We start from the raw sequence: 18,747 nt of genomic DNA on the forward strand, positions 1-18,747 counted from the left end.
ACGTGGGCCAAGCGGTTTAGAGCGATGGTCGTCCTGCGGTTTGAACAGACCTGGAAGATAGCGGGAGCCGTGGCTTTATTTCTCCAATATAACGAAGGTTTAGGAGGCATCCTGGAGGATACATTAGGGCCGTTGTAACGAACCAACCTCTCTGAACCGTTAACTTTGGCAGGAAATGGCTTTTTCCATATTCCCTCCGAGTCCCCCCCACCCACCCACCCCACCCCTCCGCCTGAGCTACCCCCACCCCCACCCCCACCCCCGCTCTCCCTCAAGTAAAATTAAAAATTGCGATCAAACACAGCAAGGAGAAGAAAATAAGAATTAAAAAACAAACAGTGATGACTCCCAGTCCTGAGCTCAAGGTTTTGCCTTATTTTTGAATGTTTGAAATTCAAAGAGGATCCAAACACTTCAAACTGTGTCTTTATATCAGGATATAATAGAAATATGAATGGATTTCTCTCCTTCAATAATTGATTGTTGCAAATCAGCCCCTATAGAGCACTGACATTCCACTGCGCATCGGCATTTGTCCAACTTTTCAATCCAGGTTTGACCTGAGACAAAATCAACAGCTATTTACACAGTGAAACATTACAAACTGTAATACTGTACCAGATGCAAAATAGGCCAAGAAACCAAAAAAAAAAAGAAAAAGGCATCTTGAGACCAGCGCAATGGAAAATACTGCCTTGGTTTGGGACGTGGGGCTGGAAAAGTGGAGAAAGCTGAGCTTGCTTAAAGGTCTGACCTAGATTCACTGCCCCGTCAAAGGCATATATTATCTAATCCAAGGTAGGGAAAAATCCATCGCCGCACGAGGCAACGGTCACGGGCACGGTGCAGCACGCGGTACAGCGGCTTCACTGCACGGTCAGACGACAGTGGACATCTGTGTTGGGGTGTTTTTGGACGACGCTGTGTGCGACGCAAACCGCGCGAAATGGAATCCACTCACACAATTTCCATTTGCAGGGATATGTGCACGTATCATAAATGCACATCTGTTTACACGAGGAAAACATACGGTGGCGTATAGGTCTCTAGCGACCAGATCCACAACGACCCGCACCGCCGCCTTGTTGTCTTGTCGACAAAAGCGGCGGCCCTCTGTCGCCTGACCAATCTAAAGCCGCCAAAGCTGCACGCTCAGCCTGCTAGCGACGGATGGCTAAACCCAACAAGTTTCAGAATCCACTTCAGCATGCACCTGGATTTGTTAGGGTTGGCAGCGGGACGCGGAGTGATGTCACCACGGCGCCTCAGCCTACTTCCACCGCCATCGCACGAGGTGTTGGGGCTCCGGCTTTTAATGGACGGCTGCGATTTTGGAAGCGGGCCCCCGGAGCCCGAGGTGGGGAGGGCGTTTGTGTTTGCTGTAAAACCTCCATCGGTGCGTCGTAAATATGTCGAGTGTGCTTAAGTTGTGTTTGTGAGTGGAATATATCGGGGTAATTCCTCGAAAATAATACCTTGCTTGGACAAGCGGACTCACGGCACTGAGCGGGATGGCTGAGCGGGATGGCTGAGGTGCTTGACATTTTTCTTTCGCGGAGTGGTGGTGGTGGTGGGGGAGGAAGGGGGCAAATAAATCTATCGCAGAGCTACTGAAAATTTCTTTCCTCCGCGTGGATCATAATTCTCGCCGAACCCCCCCCCCCGCAGCCTTCAGTTAGCGCTGCGTGGCGGCCAGGACGAGAAATAACACAGTGGGGCCTTTCCTTTAAAAGCCAGGCGTGTCCTGGAGGGAAGGTCTCGTGTGAGGACCCACGCCCCCAGGTTAAAAAAAAAAAAGGACTTCAAGGTGTTTGAATATGCCCCTGGCAGTGGCTCCCCAGCGGGTTCAGATCCTCCTGGTCCAGGGAAGGAAAACAAATAGGCTGAACCGAAAGGCCGGGACACACGGGACTTCAAAGCGTGAAGCGGCGTTGTATGGACTCCCCCTTCCTTAAGGCCGCTGTGGCACCGGGTGGGGGTGGAGGGGGGGCGTTGGAACTCTCGTCCAGTTGCTTCCCCCGATCACCCGTTCCACTTTTTTCCCTCTTTACCCCCCCGCCCCCAGACTTGAACACATGAGTCCCATTACTGTTTTTACTGTCTCAGCACAGCGTTGCAGCTATACGTCAGGCCTCATTACCGGGCCCATCCCTCGCCACTCGCTGCAGCCGTCCAGATGACAAATCCTCTTAAAAAGAAAGAAAGGCAGGGGGGAGCCGGGCGACCTGTCCTCGGGTTGCAATGCATCCCGGCTGAAGGCGGCGGCGCATCCGAACGCGCTCGCAACACACGCAACCCACAACTCTCAACATCTCACTCTGACGAGTCTCCCCTGCGCTCTGGCTCGCAAATGTCTACAAAAGCCCTTAAACGTGTGATTTTTAGCCCAGAGGGATCCGCTGAAAATGTCGGGAACGATCATCGTCTTTTTTTCAAGTAAATTTCACGGCGGGTAAGGTTTTCGTAACTGCAACAAAAATGGCCCACCACGTGGAAGTAACATTTGTTTTCATCCACCGGTCGCCACCACCATCCAATATGGCCGTTCCTAGAGGAGTAAAAAAAAAAATAAAAAAAAAAAAAACGCACCTGCATGAACCTAAAACAACGATTTTTGAGATGTATCCCCGCCACCACCATGAAATAATCAATAACGGCCGGTCAGCGCTGTCCAAATCCACACGACGCACGCGCATGCCCTCTGCGACGCCCTTGTGTCAATATCGCGCCGGAGTTCAAAAAACAGCTGACTCAGGACCCGCAGCTGGCATTTGTAAATCGACCCGCCCGGCCCCCTTTGCATTAAAGTACGGCGGAATAATTAAAATAAGTCTGGAAGACATTCCTCCTGCTGGAGGCAGCAATCTGGCCCCCGGCCTAAACCAACATGGGGGGAAAGAGGGGCCTGACTGCACACCAAAGCATGCCTCCAGATGGGGATAAGGCTCAGATCGCAGGCTGCGAAACAAAGGAGGGCGAGCGAGCAAAGGAAACCTGAGAGAGACGGCGAGAGAGAGAGAGAGAGAGAGAGAGAGCGAGCGAGAGAGATGGGGAGAGAGAGGAAAGATAAGAAAAGGAGGAGGGCGGGGGGGGGGGGGATGTGCAGGCCAGGCAAGCAAATGTTGAAAAGGAAGCGCTTGTATGTGTTTGTTTGGGTTCTCGACGAACAGCTGGCAAACATACAGAAGTGCTAGTATGTGCAAGCGCGTGGGCGTGCGTGCGTGCACGTGCCATATGGGTTGTTGTTTTTTTTTTTTGCACCGTATGTTTGCTTTTTTCGATCACTCACCGCTCTCGCTCTTCTCGATGACGTCCACCACCTCGCCGGCCTGGAGGCTGATCTCGGCCGGCTCCTGCTTCTCGTAGTTGGCCACCACCACGTACTGCTCCAGCAGCATGGGGTCCGAGGCGTCCACACCTGGGGTTGACGGGAAAAAACACGCCGTCAGCCAGCTGCCGGCCATGGGTCCCCGGGCGCGACCGCCGGGCGCCCTCTGTGCCATCGGCCCCAGCGGTTGGCAGAGCTCAGCCAATGACAGCGCTCGCGGAGATCAGTGCATCTTCCCCGGCGTCTTGCCATGGGGAGGCATTCCTCTCCAGCCCGGCGCCAAGGGGCGACGGAGAGGCCGAGGAAGGTAACCAGAGAAGAAGAAAAAACGCCTCTCCACGGAGCGAGGCATCAAACGGTCGGCCGAGCGGATTCCATTCCACCGCGCTTAAGAGGGCTGCTCGTCCATTAAGTCCAATAAAAGTGTAAAGTTGGAGAGGGGGGTGGGGTGGGGGTGGGGGGAGAGCGAAGCAGGGGACAACAAGAAACAGGGACACGGAGAGAGAGAGAGAGAGAGAGAGAGAGAGAGAGAGAGAGAGAGAGAGGGTTTAATAGGAAGGAGAGCGGCCACAGCCAGCGGTGGACTGGACGGAGGAGAGGGAGAGAGAAACAGTTTTCCCCCCCCTGGAAAATAAATAGTCTGCTAAAAAGCCTCCTTCTCTCCGGTCGGGGGTTTGGAGGAGTAGCAGGAGTGTGTGGGGGGGGGGGGGTAGGGGTGGGAGGGGGGGCGGAGGGGGCCAAGGGGGCGGAGGGGCGGGGGTGGGGGGGGGGGGGGTTGAGTACGCCAATCACACGAGTCGACACTGGAGGCCTTAAATAGAACCAGATGAAGGGGCCGGAGCCGGAGAGGGACGGCCCACCACCTCCGCGGAACACTGGAGCCCTGGCTCGGCCAATGGGAGCGCGCTCTCTCTCTCTCTCTCCCTCCCTCTCTCGCCCTCTCTCTCTCGCGCCCTCTCGCTCTCTCCCTCCGAGGACGTTTAGGTTTTACTTATTTTGGCATGTCTTTCATGATTTGCCCCGATATTATTCAATCCAATTACGCTTTAATGTAAGTAAGTAGCTCAACTCCTTCTTTTGACATAAAAGCGCTCCCCCCGCTGTGTGGGGACGTATGAGGAACACATGGTCGCCCGATGCAGTCCCATGACAAAACACCAAACATCTGGCTCTCCTCTGTTTTCTCTTTTGTTTTTCAAGTTGTTGTTATATAAATCGGGTTACCCCCTTTCCAAAAAAAAAAAAAAAAAGTGGTGCCGCACAGGCCGATGGCCCCGCCCACGAACATCGGCTTCGTAGCCAAAAAAACCGGGGGAAATGCGTGGATCGGCGACGGCAGGATGAACCACCAACGACTGAGTTCAGGAGCAGAGCTAACAAGTGTCAGCTGGGCTCTCAAATCAGCCACAGCTGAGATTCAATTCACGCGTTATCGTGAGCTTCCGCTCTAACTCCACAACTTAAAAGTGGTGTGTGTGTGTGTGTGTGTTTTTTTTACAGTATATCCAGGCGTGAGTTTTCTCTTTCCAACCCATTACCTCAGTGGTCACTGCACAGGTGCGTTGGGTTTCTTGTGTTTTGCCAGATTTCATTGGCGATTGCTTAGCGGTTAATTGTTATTCGTTTGAGGCAGCATTTTTATTCTTTATTGTCTTTCTCAGGTTTATTTGTTATTGTTTATTGTACATTCCCCGTCTTTGTTCTCCAATTGATTGTTAGCTTTATTGTATATTTCGGCAATTCTTTCAGGTGAACGTCAGGTTAATTTTTTATTGCATATTAACATTTTCTCTTACTATTTGTCTTCTTATTATTGCCTTTTTATCTATCTATCTATCTATTTCAATTTGCAGCATTTATCTCACATTAGCTGGGAGAGAGGTCCAGGAGAATAATGTTTATTAGGAGCCAAGTTCTCTTGTTTGTTTCTGGAACAGGAAGGTTTTGTAGAGGAGATGGAAAATCACTCCAATCATCCAACACATGGATACTTTGTGGCTTGGATAAAAAAAAAAAAAGTGTTTTGAGAACGTCCGGGATTAAGTTGCCTGTGTTAAAAAAAAAATTATATATATATATATATATATATAAATAAAATAAAAGAGCGACCTGGGGACAGGCTGCCAGACTCTTGAAATTTCGTCCAGTTGTAAATGAAGAATTACATCCGCACTCTGTGTTCCACTTTCGGGAGCAAAACAACCTGGAATGTGGGGAAGCTTATAACTCACGGGGATGAACCCGACTCTGCGTCGTGAAAGCCGACGCTGCCAAACGCTTTGGTTGCGGTTGGTGAAAACCTGCTTGTTCGAGACCTTTTTTTTTTTTTTTTTAATCAAACCAGAAGGTTGGTTCTAAAAACTGTTAACGGGTATTTGAATTGGCCACATATAGGTATTGGATACTAGGCACTCATTACTTTAATAACGGGTCATAGCTACCTTTTTGTTTATTTACAATTACATTGCATTTAGCAGACGCTTTTATCCAAAGCGACTTACAATTATTCAAACACCGACGGACGCTGCCATCAGGAGCAATTAGGGGTTAAGTGTCCTGCTCAAGGACACTACAGCATGCTAGCAGGAGGAGCCTGGGATCGAACCAGCAACCTTTAGATTACTAGACGACCAGCTCTACCGCCTGAGCTACCATCCCCTTACAAATCATAAAAAAAGGCCCTGTTGCACCGTCAGTGGAGGACAAAGTACTCCGACCTTTAACTTAAGTAAAAGCACAAATACTCTGACACAAAAATGACTCATAAAAGTGAAAGTCCCACACTGATCTTTCTACCAAAGTAAAAGTAGTAAAAGTACTTTTCACAGGACCGGTGGCAGGACTGAAGGGACAGTTAAAAATGGCGAGGGGAGCAAATCTTTTTAGAGATACGTGGGGGGGGTTTAAGTTGCCATGCGTGACGCGGCACAGGAAGCACGGGGCTTTCTTTAAATGAGGAATTAAATACATGTCAAATTAAAAAAAGGTTTTTATTTGTTTTCTTACGCGCAGCAGATCGCTTTTCCCGCCAGCCCACCCTCAAATTTTGGGAAACAGAGTAAATGAGAAAGAGCTACGATAAAAACACACTGTTTTTATTTGCTTTGTTTGGAGAAAATAAAATCGCTGCGGCACCGCTCCGCTCACGGCGCCGCTCCGCTCACGGCACTGGTAGGCCGTCCTCTTCTCTTCGCAGGCTACATTACTGCTCACGCGAGCAGAGGTATTTCGCAAGCGAGGGCTGCGAAAGCGCTCCCAAAAAAAAAAAACAGCATGAGCATGCAGCTGATTGATCGGCGCGCGTGGCTCGTGAAGGACTTTGGCACCGATACGCTGTCACAAGATCGCTTGTGAAGAAATTCCCGCCCGCCCACTCACGGCCCAGTGGCAAATGCCTCCGCGGCCCGGCGGTTGAGAACCTCTAGAGTGCATGAAACTTAAAGCTATAATATAACAAATATAACAAATGTGTTTTTTTCTGATTTGTTTTTTGTTTTATATTAAAAAAAAATTACAAGGATTTTATTTTTTGTTTAAATGCTGATTTAAAATGCACCGTGACACAAGTATAGATGTTTGCTTTGAGATGAAGCGGAGTTGAAGTCGAAAGTCTCTTCAGAAGAATATACTCAAGTAAGTACGGATAGTTGAAAAATGTACTGAAATACAGTAACAAAGTACTTCCACTTAGTTAATTTCGCCCACTGCGTAGCGCAGGCTTAAGAAGGACGCAGGAGAACGACCGGATTCCGATTTATTTCAGCACTGGAAGAAATAACTTACGAGCAACAGCCACCGCCGCGGCATCACCTCACTTCCAATTTGGGAAAGAAAGGCACTACCGCGGACACGCCCTGCGCTACCGGCCGGGGCGCAAAGAGCCCAAAGTGACGCCCAAATGACGACGGCGTCGGGGAACTTTCGCCAAAAAAAAAAAAAGGGAAGCCCTCGACAAAAGCAAAAAAGCCAATATGTCAGCCTCAGGAAATGGGATGTTTCAGCGCCGGCAGGAAGACGACGGGGCGCGGAAAGAAAAAAAATAATAGTAAAAAAAACACGGAGCGGAGCGGAGCGGCCTCGGCGAGAAAACGGCTCCAGTTGACCCCCGCGCGAAAAGGGAGCAGATAAAAACGTACCGACGGGACCAGGGGTGGCTTCCAGGTGAATTTCGGTGTGTGTTTAGTGGAGGGAGGGGGTGGGGGTCGTTTGGCCTGTGTGGTGCAGCCCCTCTCCCCACGCGGAGCTGCAGTGTATATATGAGCTGTGAAAGAGAAAGCGCTGCCATCAGATAGCCCTATTAGCCACTCTCCCTGTTTATGTCTCTCCGCACTCACATTTATACATCCACTTCCTGTCTCCACCCTCGCACTCCCCGGCGGCCCCCCCCCCCCCCCCATCCCCACCCATCATCATCTCCGTCCAAAGGGGGGGGATGGCCGGGACCTCTGCGACGATCTATCATCTTAGCGGAGGAGGAAAGCGGGGAGTTTGGGATCTCCGATGGCCTGGCGGTTTTGGGGATTTGTTTGTTGTTGGTTTTTTTTTTTGTTGTTTTTTTTTTTTCCCGCAGGAGAATTCCGGAGGTATTTTTAACCCTTCGAACTGGTTTAGTTATTCGGTAATCGGTGACTTTTGATGGAAGAAGTATGGCGGGTGTTGTTTTTTTTTTTTTTTTTTTTTTGGCTCATCGGCCGCAGATGCGAAGTTAGGCGGGGGAGGCGGGGGTGGAGGGGGCGTTGCATGGACCCCGCTCTGTTGTTCCACGTCGCACAGATGCCATCATGTCTAGTATGTTGCCCTGGGGGAGGAAGGGCAGAGCACAAACAAATAACGCGGAAAGGTTTGTGCAAAGTAAACTGAGAGTGAGAAGACAGGGTTCAAAGTTGGGTTCGGTTTTATTGAACAAAGTTGTTTGTTTGTTTGTTTAATAAAAAAAGCGCTTTTACTCCTGCGACTTCCCAACATGACCTTGATAAACCTTTGTGCCTGTTTGTAAAACTGGCAAAATATGTAATATATATAAAAATTCCATTTTCAGTTATATTTAATTATAGTTACAAATTGGCTGCAGTGTTGTTTCGGGTGCAGTTATTGCAGGTATTTATATCCGTTTTTATTTACAGTTTTAGGAATCCCTCCTTCTCGGGACAGATTCGAATTCCAGGAACATCGTCTCGGGATGACATGTCAGAACACCGTCCGTGTGAGTTTCACCAATCAGCAGCATTTCTATTTGTTTTTTTGGGGGGGTTTTGAGCATTGGACAAAAAAGAGAAAGGACTTCACATCTGCTTCTATTCTATTTCGGTTAGTTCTTATTTTCAAAACGAAAATGAAAAAAAAAAAAAAAAGGAAAAAAGTTTTTCCTGACTTTAACAATAACAACTCCGCCACAGACACAACTATTTCAAGATGAAATGCCTTATAAAAAAAATAAATAAAAGAAATAACAGGCCTCACAAACGCTCGGATGGCAGGGTTAACCCCCGGGTGGATTAATCACCACGTGAATCAAGACCCGAAAGTCGTAGGGGTCGGGTCCATCAAACAGCTCGTTATTTAGAGACGTGCGCTGCAGAAACATCTAGCGGTTGTCACTAATCCTAAAATCTCACCCGTGCAAACACATGCAAACAAACCAGCGCGCGCAAAAGTGACGACCCCCTTGTGGAGCCCTGCGCGCCCTCTAACCCGAGTGTCGATCGCCCCTCGTCCCCCTTCCCTCTTTTACCAAACCGTGCACGTACACAGGGACATGAATAAATACATACACACACACACACACACACACACACACACACACACAAACACCCCCTCCCCCCGCCCCACCCTCCCCTGGAGCCCTGCAGCTCAAATAAAGACAGCGAGACTGCACACATAAACACGCGCTCCCTCGCTCCGTGCGCAACGCCGAAATGCTTTCCACTTGCCACGTAAACCTCCTCTCCTCTCCATCTGCTTTTCACATGCACTGCGCCCCCGAGTGCTCCCTGTCACTTTCTCTCTCCCGTGCTTGCTCGCTCAGTTTCTTTGGTTTTCCTTTCTTTTTTTTTTACTCAATTTTTTTCTTCTCTTTTTATTTTATGTTTGTATAATATACAAACATAAAATTAAAAAAAATTATTTCAATTTTAATTTCACAAAAAATTAAAATAATATAATACATACATATAATATTTTACATTTTTTTGACATATATACATATATAATAAAAAAATAATAATTAAAAATATATATTTGTCTTTTTTTTCATATAGGACTTATTACCAGATGAGTGTTGATAGCCCTCATCATCATCATAGGTTGGTTTTTTTTTGTCTTATTCATTCTTATCACTGAGAGCACAGACTGTTTCCGCTGCACTGCAAATCTGCTCAACTCTGCTCGGTTAAAACCTCTGGCAGAGACAACAGCGCATTCGATCCGAGCGAAACCCCGACGTCCTACTCTGAACCCGCCGCGAACGTGACGCCGCCTCAATTTGCCGTCAGGCGGCGAGAGACCCGCCGGGCCCCCGATCTGATTGCCGCGGAGGCCGCAGCTGGAGAACAACGACTCAAAACGCCGGGCCGGGGACTCCACAGCGAAACCACGCGGAGAATGGAATAAGACATCCCTCTTCTTTTGGAGAGGGAAAGGGCGGGGCTGGGGTTTGCCATCGATCTGAATAATGTCATCTGTCATTTTACACAAGAAAAGAAGGTCGGAGAAAGATTGAGTTGTCACGAGTGACGAAAGTACAAAAGAAAGCGATGACGACGATGACAGCAATGATGACAGCGGCCGTGGCGGTCATCGAGCGGCGGCGCGGTTAAACACAAGCTGTTGGGATGGCCTGCCATTTTTATTTTTATATTTTCCTCCGGAGCGGTTCCGTGCCAGGTAAACAAGCGTTTCCAAACCCCCGAATTCTGACCGCATGCAGTTTTGTGGCCGGGGGCAATATTCTCCTGTTAGGGCCGGGGCTTAGTGCGCTCTTAGGGGAGACCAGCACCATGTAATTATGGCGACCGTAAGCTGCAGCTACAGCACAAATTCACCACAGACTCGCTGCACTTTCTCTGCTGTCCTGCTTAAAAAGCAAAGGGGAAAAAAAAGAGAGGAAAAAAAAAAATCAATAATTCAGCTGCTGTTATCCCCCCTGTCCATAATGGCAGCCCTGGCGGCGGTTTTTACAGGAGGGTTATTTACTATCAACTATGGAGAATGGACTTGCAATGAATGTTATGTCCAAAACCCTAAATCGCTCATTTCCGATATGTTAAGTAGGCCGGATGTTTATCTATTAACAAGACCAGTGCACCCACAATCGACAATGATTTTGGCCGAAAGTTTGCCAACCCTACAACAAAATTCCGAATGAGACGGCTGTCAGAAATGGTGCGCACTCACGACGGACGCGGAGCCAGCACGTTTCCAGGCAGTCAATCTGACTTTAGCTGGAAACTTATTTAATAGTGAACGCAGACGGAATGTAGGGCCACTGGACGCACACATAGCAGAAAGAAGGCAGTCTTTTCCATTTCAGCCGGAATCCACCGTTACATAACGGACCCCCGATATCAAGGAGCGTATCATAACATGAGGCCGGATTATTATTATTATTTCATTCGATGGCAACTCCAGCGCAGCTTTTCAACGGTGACGGGGCCACCAGAAGTAATATCAACTCACCACCATGCATGTTGGTGAGTATAATTCCTATTACAAAACCGTGTCATTGTTAAAGGGACACTTTGCAGATTTCCAACCCTATTTCCATTTATTAGTCATAGGGTTGGCGTGGCCACATCCTTGCCACGGCCGCGTGTATCGCCGTAGTAACCGAGACTTCCGCCACCCGGTGATGCTTCCCTGATGTGGGCGAGTGATGGAATTATTTACAAGGAGCCAGGTGGTGAGAATAAAGTACAACTACCAGAGTAGCATAGCACCCTGTCATTGCACTAATACAGTATTCCAGGACTACGGTGACCAGACGTCCCGCTTTTGGGTCCTGGACCAGCACCCAAAAGGACTTTGCGGACATTATGGATGACTTAATGTTTTCCAACATTTTGGCAGAGTCCAACATCCGACTATACGTGTAGCTGCACTTAGTTGAGACTTTTTTGGGATCCCGACGGTTTGGGAGAAGAAACAGCCAAAGCCTCCTAAAGGCCTGGGAGGGAAAACAACGACGAGGAAGTATTTCTGCAACCTAACCCCATGTTTTATGGGGATGCAAACTGCTGATCCCAAAAGCCTAATTCTCTCCATTTTTTTCTTATTTTGGCAGAGAAATGCCAAAGTGTGAACATCAAAAATGCTTTTTACCGATATCACAATATTTATTTTGGTGGAATGTAATTTGTGAATCAGTAGTAAATTGGTAGTTCCCAAATTGCCCTTTCGATATGAGAAACAGCACTGAAACGGTTAAATTTTTAAAGAGGAAATATGATGCTCCTTTTTACACAAGTTAATATAGGCCTCTGAGGTCACCAAAACATGTTTTTAAAGGTTTTTTTTGTAAAAATACGTCTCAGGTTAGGCATTCTAACCATTCTGACATGCCTCTAAATCACCCTGTTCCAAAATGGGTTGTTTCTGTGTGTGTAGCTTTAAATGTTAATGAGCTGCCAGGCCCCCAGTTCTGTGAGCCAATGGGATTTGAGCTTCACTTCAGGGTTCCGTTGTTGAACTCTCACTGATTTCACCTCATCAGTCCACCAAAATCAGTTGTTGAACAAATTTGAGGCGAGAAATAAGCGATCCAGCTGCTGAATTCACTAGAGCTACAAGGCCCCATTTAAAAGTTTGTTCCGACTTCTGCCCGGGGAGGCCGCACTGGGACGCACCGGGGATTTTTTATTTATTTTATTTTTCGAAGTTTAATCTACATCAAAAACACACTACTGTTTTTTAAGGACATGCTTACACTCCCATCGTCCGCCGTTTCTTCACGCTGTATGTGCACAGGCACTGAAAAAGTGACTTTTTCGCATTAGGTCCCCTTTAACAGACCAACAGCACTCCCTGCACGTCCACATTATCGCGGCCAAAGTTTCCCCTCAACTGTGACCGTTTACAAAAGGAGATGACAAATCCAATCCAGCATCTGGTTGCGGGACTAACGCGAGATTCAGCAATGCCTGCAAGTATTCACTGTATGCGTGAGACATTGCCCCACCCCACGCACACACACACACACACACACAGTACAACCCATGATCGCACTGGACATGGACATGCACAGCTGTTTACTAAGCCTCACTCCCAAGTCCTGTATCACCACGCTCAGCTGAATCACACGCACACGCGCACACACACACACACACACACACACACACACACACACACACACACACACAATCCATGAATCTCTCATTCACACTGCTCCAACACCCAACCCCAGTTCAGTGGCACGCAGATCCTGCCCAAACAGGTGGTCCAAGCCGCCCACTGCCATCCGCTTAACCCTTTCATCGCGGCGAGGCTGTGTTTGCTCGGACCGCGCGCAGCACAGATATGTTATCAAAGCGCCGCGCCGCCCACTTTCGTCCCCCGTAGAGAGAGTTTTAAATGTATACGAACCTATGCCCATCGCCATCCCACACGTTCGTTTTGTCGACGATTAAGACGAGACTACAAAAATCACACAGAACACGGGGGAACGCGGCGAACGCGGCGGCAAACGGAGCTGGAGTCTCGCTGAAGCGCTGGAGAAGGCAGACACGCCGCAGCTCTCTTACCTGACTTGCGTTTGCCGGAGCCTCCCGCGTCTCTGAAAAAACAACAACACCAGAGAGCCATGGTCAGTTTGTGTCCGTATACTGTTAATATATGTGTGTGTGTGCGTGTATGTGTGTGTGTGTGTGTGTTCCATACCACCCATCGGTTACATGAGAGCCTGTGTCATGTACTATTAAGAGTCTGTGCCCGGTCGTCGTCCAATCACCATCCGATGACCACCACAACTATCAGCCTAACCCTTGTTGAGAATGCCACAAAGAATTTGACCCACAATGCAGGAGGCGGAAGGGGAGAAAGATGTCCCCCGCCGACCCGCGGACAGTATCTTAACCAAACGTAGGAAAATACGGCCGTTGTGCAGCCGCCACAACAGCATCATTTCTTGTCCGCCCCAAGCCCCCCGCCCCCCGTTCACTTTTACGGGTGAATGTGTCTCTCTGTTGGCATTTCCTCGCTGAATGGACGACGCTATCGCCGCGGATTAAAACCGCCGCCGCTCTCCCACGCGATCCGCCGGTCTCGCGGGGCGAGAGACTCCCTTTAAGGAGGCGAGGCGGTCGGCGCCGAGGTCACGTTCTCGCTCCGGAGGTGTCTGCAGAAACCCCCTGTCAAACGCTCCCCCCGGGGGTCCGCGCCGGCTGCCGGCTCCCGGGGCCCCGCATGCCTGAGATGTGAGGTACTCCGAAATTTGCACATGTTTTATGTAAGAGATAATGCGCGGCCAGCCGGTCGCTATCGTAAAATAACTCCCCACCCCGACAGGGTGATCGGGGCTTTTATCGCCCTGAACTTATAAAAGACCCTCATGACGTGGCAACTTGCTGATTACATGAATATATATCCACAATCCACATTTCAAATTATTTTATACTAGATCGTACGTCTGTCTTCGGCCCAGAAAGATCGTCCCCGACCATGTGGCAAGCGATCGGCCCGACGACAAAGTTTTTTGCCCGACGCGAGTGAGCTTTCCACCGCTCACGTGAAATGGGAGTCTTCCATCGCGGTAGGCGTCGCAGGGAGGCGGCGTCAGCCCGCGTTGACATTTGCGCGGGCGGGCGGAGCGACGGCAACACAGGCGGCGAGAAGCGGCCGCCCGCGGCAACGGCCCTTCGTCAGCCGACGGCGGCCGCCGCTCACAGACGACCTCCCGCCGATTGCTGCGATCGACCAATCGGAATCAAGAGCTCCACAGAGCCGCGTAACGGCCGGGCGGGAACACGCCAATGACGGGAACAGCCGTGGGGTCGGCGGGATGCCCCCCCCCCTGCGAGAACCAGCGGTGCAACTGAACGGACAACATGTCGAATTAATATTTCTACTTTTGTGCTGCTTGTTTGTTTGCTTGTTTGTTTGCAGGCTGGGTTGAGATGCAGGGTGTGGATGAAATAATTACGGGGGGGAAAAAGTTCTGCTTCCAGCGGAGTTCCTGAGCGGACTCGCTTGCTAGTGACCAATAACACAGAGCTCGTATAATATCCTTCCCCCCCCGGAGGAGGACTGAGCACACATTTCTGGCACTCTCCGGCGTACACCAGTAAAAGTCCATGTTGGGAAGGCGAAAAAAAAAAAAAAAAAAAAGGAGAAAATATGTCCAAGTGCTATTATAATGTTTTAATACCTTGAGGCCGCTCATGTTTTCCTGCGGCGCGCAACCGAAAAGGGGCCGAGAGGCGCCGAGGAACGTGGAACCTCTACGACCCACGAGGGCTCCCAGTTCGGCCCGGGTTTCGCATCGACGACAAAATATGCAAACGCAGGTGCTTGCACCGGGCGGCGGAGGCAGGGGCGAGGTTTTACACAGGTCGTACGTGTGCATCCGAAGTCGAGAGTTGCGGGCTGCCATCTGCTTGCACCGAGCTCCAGCTCTCTCTTTGTAGGTGGGCCTATTACAAATGGAATGTGTAAGATAGTCCTCCCGCCCCCCCGCCCTGCCGCTTGCGTCTCTCTGTGGATTGGCGCCGGGCCAGAGGACCGAAGCGGCCCGAAGCTCGGCTCTGGTTTTTTTAAATTACACAGGCGCTTCTCGCGCGAGGCTGACCCGAGAACAACCTCTGAGGGAGAAAACCTCCGGCTCCCCGGGTCACGGGGGTCGGCGGCACCAAACAGGAAATCATTACAGTCAATTGACAGCCGCTCCGCACACAGATGTGTGCGTGTGTATGTGTGTGTGTGTGTGTGTGTGTGTGTGTGTGCGCGTGCGCGTGTGTGTGTGTGTGTGTGTGTGTGTGTGTGTGAGAATGTCCTTGAGCAAAAAAATAAATAAATAAAAAAGCGGGAAAACAGTGTGATTGCAGTTCACATGCACGCACACTTTCACACCCCAGCCCTCTGTACACTCATGTGTGCAGCCCCGCAAAAAAAAAAAAAAAAAAAAGAAATCTGAAGAGCTCCGTTGCCGAGTGATTTCAAGGGAAAAGAATGCGAGCCGACTGTGCATCAAGCGCTAATAACACCCCTTGTGGCAAAACACTGTTGTTTTAAGATTGGTTCTAATATAGAACATAAAAGAATGCAATATTATTTCTTGTCATTTTCGTTGTTAATTAATGAACAAAATCTGTGTGTGTGTGTGTGTGTGTGTGTGTGTGTGTGTGTGTGTGTGTGTGTGTGTGCGCGCGGATTTGGGTGTTTCTTATGATTTATTCAAAAGATTGATTTGCAAAAATGATTAAGACTCTCACACACACACACACACACACACACACACTCTCTCTCTCTCTCTCCCTCTCACTCCCCATTAAGCATGACCCCTTGCTTCATTTATCTCCAGCGCTTGACAAAGCCTCATAACAATTTCACGGTGAATATATATTTTTAGATGTGATTACGAATGCCATGGTGAACGGTGTGAGTGCTGCAGCTCTGCCCTGTGTGAACTGTTGTTGTTTATTTTACTCCAACTCTCATTAACCCCCTTTTTGCCATAAAAGTTGCACCAGCAACAGATGTAATGTTTTGGTTTTCTACGAGTGGGCACATTACAGCCAGGGGATGGAGATGGACCGAAAAAAAAAAATCATTTTCAAATTGAGAATTAAAAATAAAAATAGTGATAATAAAATAAATAAAATGTAAATAAATGTATAAATAATGGGTTATTGTTCCTATTTTATGAATAATATCTCAAATGGGTATTACGGCAGGTTGCTGATACATAATTATCAGATTATTTATCATTACAATTTTGAATCCTTAATAACTTGTCATTTATTGAAGCGTGAAACAAACAAACGTTGCCTCGCACCATGGCAACAGCGCCTCCGACCGAGTCTGCGATGCCGTGGATCTTATATAAAGTCACAGAATATAGATTTTTCACCAGCTTGCACTGGAACCGACGGCAGAATTAAAACAGAGCAACACACACACATCTCTTCCATCCCACATCCCTGCGATTTATCACTTTCCAATATTGGGTGACGTGTTTGACAACAACATTGAAATAACGGCTCTTAAGTGCAGTTAAGTTACACACCCGAGTCAACGGCAATAACAGTATGAACTCTGCCTCCGTGCGGGCGTGTCTGTTCAATCAGAACATTTATAACATTTTACACATATTACGATTGTGAGCACAGTTTGGGTTGAAATCAGAACCTTCCGGGCCTATATTGACCTTTATTTATCCTTGTTCAAAGAAATTATAATCTTGTGTATGTTGCCTTCATGCGGCGATGGCTGTGACTCTCATGAATGCCTCTCACGAATTGGCGATTCGACTCGACGAATTCGATTAAAGTCGGCGGGAGAAAGCGGCACCTCGTTTGTTCCCCGGGTCAAATCAAGCGCCGACTTCTGCGCCGACGCCGAACAGACCGGACCCCCGCGGAGCGAGGACGAGACCCTCCGGAAAAAGCTGGAACGTCCGTCGACGCGGACCGGGGTGTCCGGACGTCGTTTCACACCGCCCGGCGTGCCCAGGTTGTAGAAAGTGGTTGGGATACTGAAGCGCCCCAGGCCCGCCCTCCGTAGCGTTGACCATGACCCCCCCGGCTACTCCCGTGCCCCCCCCCCCGACCGCTCTGGGTGTGGGATTGACCCGCTTGCCTCCAAGCTCCTCCTCTTCTCTGCTGGAAAAGCAGAAAAAAAAAAACTCGCAGATCCATACAAGTTCTTTTCCCGGAAGCCACGGAGGTCAGATTTTAACCAAGACCCCCCAAAAAGAAGGGCGGCGGCCTTTTCCGCCTGTTTAATTGGAGTAAGACCGAGGAAGGAAAATGTAAGTCGCTCACAATGTTTATTTTCAAGCTCAATTAAACCTGTGTCATTTAATTATGGGTGAATAGTGGAAACTGGATTGAGTTTAAAATGTTTTGTTTCCATATTGTTCCCCCTCCACTGATCTCATAGTCCTTCAGAAACACAAGGAGCCGATGGTAGATTCCTGCAAAGTGGATGTCAGCGGCATCAGGGGGGCGTCCTGATTTTAGGTTCAATAAACTAGCACTGCATCGTTTCAAAGTCTGTGGATGGTTTTCTTCAAACGCCCAACATACACAAAACACGTGTTCCTCAAGCCACCCATCGCAGGGTGGAAGAGATGTGTGTGTGTTGATCTGTTTTAAATCTGCCGTCGGTTCCAGTGCAAGCTGGTGAAAAATCTATATTCTGTGACTTTTTATAAAATCCACGGCATCGCAGACTCAGTCGGAGGCGCTGTTGCCATGGTGCGAGGCAACGTTTGTTTGTTTCACACTTCAATGAATGACAAGTTATTAAGGATTCAAAATTGTAATGATAAATTATCTGATAATTATGTATCAGCAACCTGCTGTAATACCCATTTGAGATATTCATAAAATAGAAACAATAACCCATTATTTATACATTTATTTACATTTGATTTATTCTATTTTATTATCACAATTATTATTTTTAATTCTCAATTTGAAAATGATTTTTTTTTTTTTCGGTCCATCTCCATCCCCTGGCTGTAATGTGCCCACTCGTAGAAAACCAAAACAGACCATCTGTTGCTGGTGCAACTTTTATGGCAAAAAGGGGGTTAATGAGAGTTGGAGTAAAATAAACAACAACAGTTCACACAGGGCAGAGCTGCAGCACTCACACCGTTCACCATGGCATTCGTAATCACATCTAAAAATATATATTCACCGTGAAATTGTTATGAGGCTTTGTCAAGCGCTGGAGATAAATGAAGCAAGGGGTCATGCTTAATGGGGAGTGAGAGGGAGAGAGAGAGAGAGAGTGTGTGTGTGTGTGTGTGTGTGTGTGTGTGTGTGAGAATCATTTTTGCAAATCAATCTTTTGAATAAATCATAAGAAACACCCAAATACACACACACACACACACACGTCAGTCTCATGTTACAGCTTTTAAGAGTCCCAGGCTAACATATGGCGCCACCTTGTGATGAAATAGCGGAACCTGTGTTTCTTTTTTGGTTCAGCGTTCCGATCCCATGCACACAGCTAAAATGTATTAAAGGGTCGTTTCACTCCCTGGTTTGATCCTCACTCCACCCAATGCACAATTTGTTGAAATGAACACGAGGGGGGGGTCAGGAGTGGGGGCGTTTGAAAATGGGCGTGGTTTCCCAGCCCGCCTCCCCCTCGGACCACCCTTCTTTTATTAGTGACATGAAGAGCCACTAAAAGTACTTATCTATGTCAGCGCTGTGCTGATTTCAACCAGTGGGTGGCGTCCTGAGCCATCTTAT

The 18,747-nt window shown here is 48.5% G+C and overlaps 1 protein-coding gene across 2 annotated transcripts in view; it reads right to left on the reverse strand.

Moving 5' to 3' along the window:
* The window catches only part of LOC307242453 (SH3 and PX domain-containing protein 2A-like), a 44,889-nt gene that overhangs the window by 16,909 nt on the left and 9,233 nt on the right, over positions 1 to 18,747 (reverse strand). For both annotated transcript variants that reach the window (XM_080016950.1, XM_080016949.1), the window contains exons 5-6: positions 13,063 to 13,094; positions 3,290 to 3,418 (exon numbers count right to left, since the gene is read on the reverse strand). In XM_080016950.1, coding sequence (XP_079873076.1) covers positions 3,290 to 3,418; positions 13,063 to 13,094 — 161 coding nt within the window. The remainder of the gene's footprint in view (positions 1 to 3,289; positions 3,419 to 13,062; positions 13,095 to 18,747) is intronic.

This window comes from Zeus faber (assembly GCF_960531495.2).
Source record: "Zeus faber genome assembly, chromosome: 16".
NCBI classification, from domain to species: domain Eukaryota; kingdom Metazoa; phylum Chordata; class Actinopteri; order Zeiformes; family Zeidae; genus Zeus; species Zeus faber.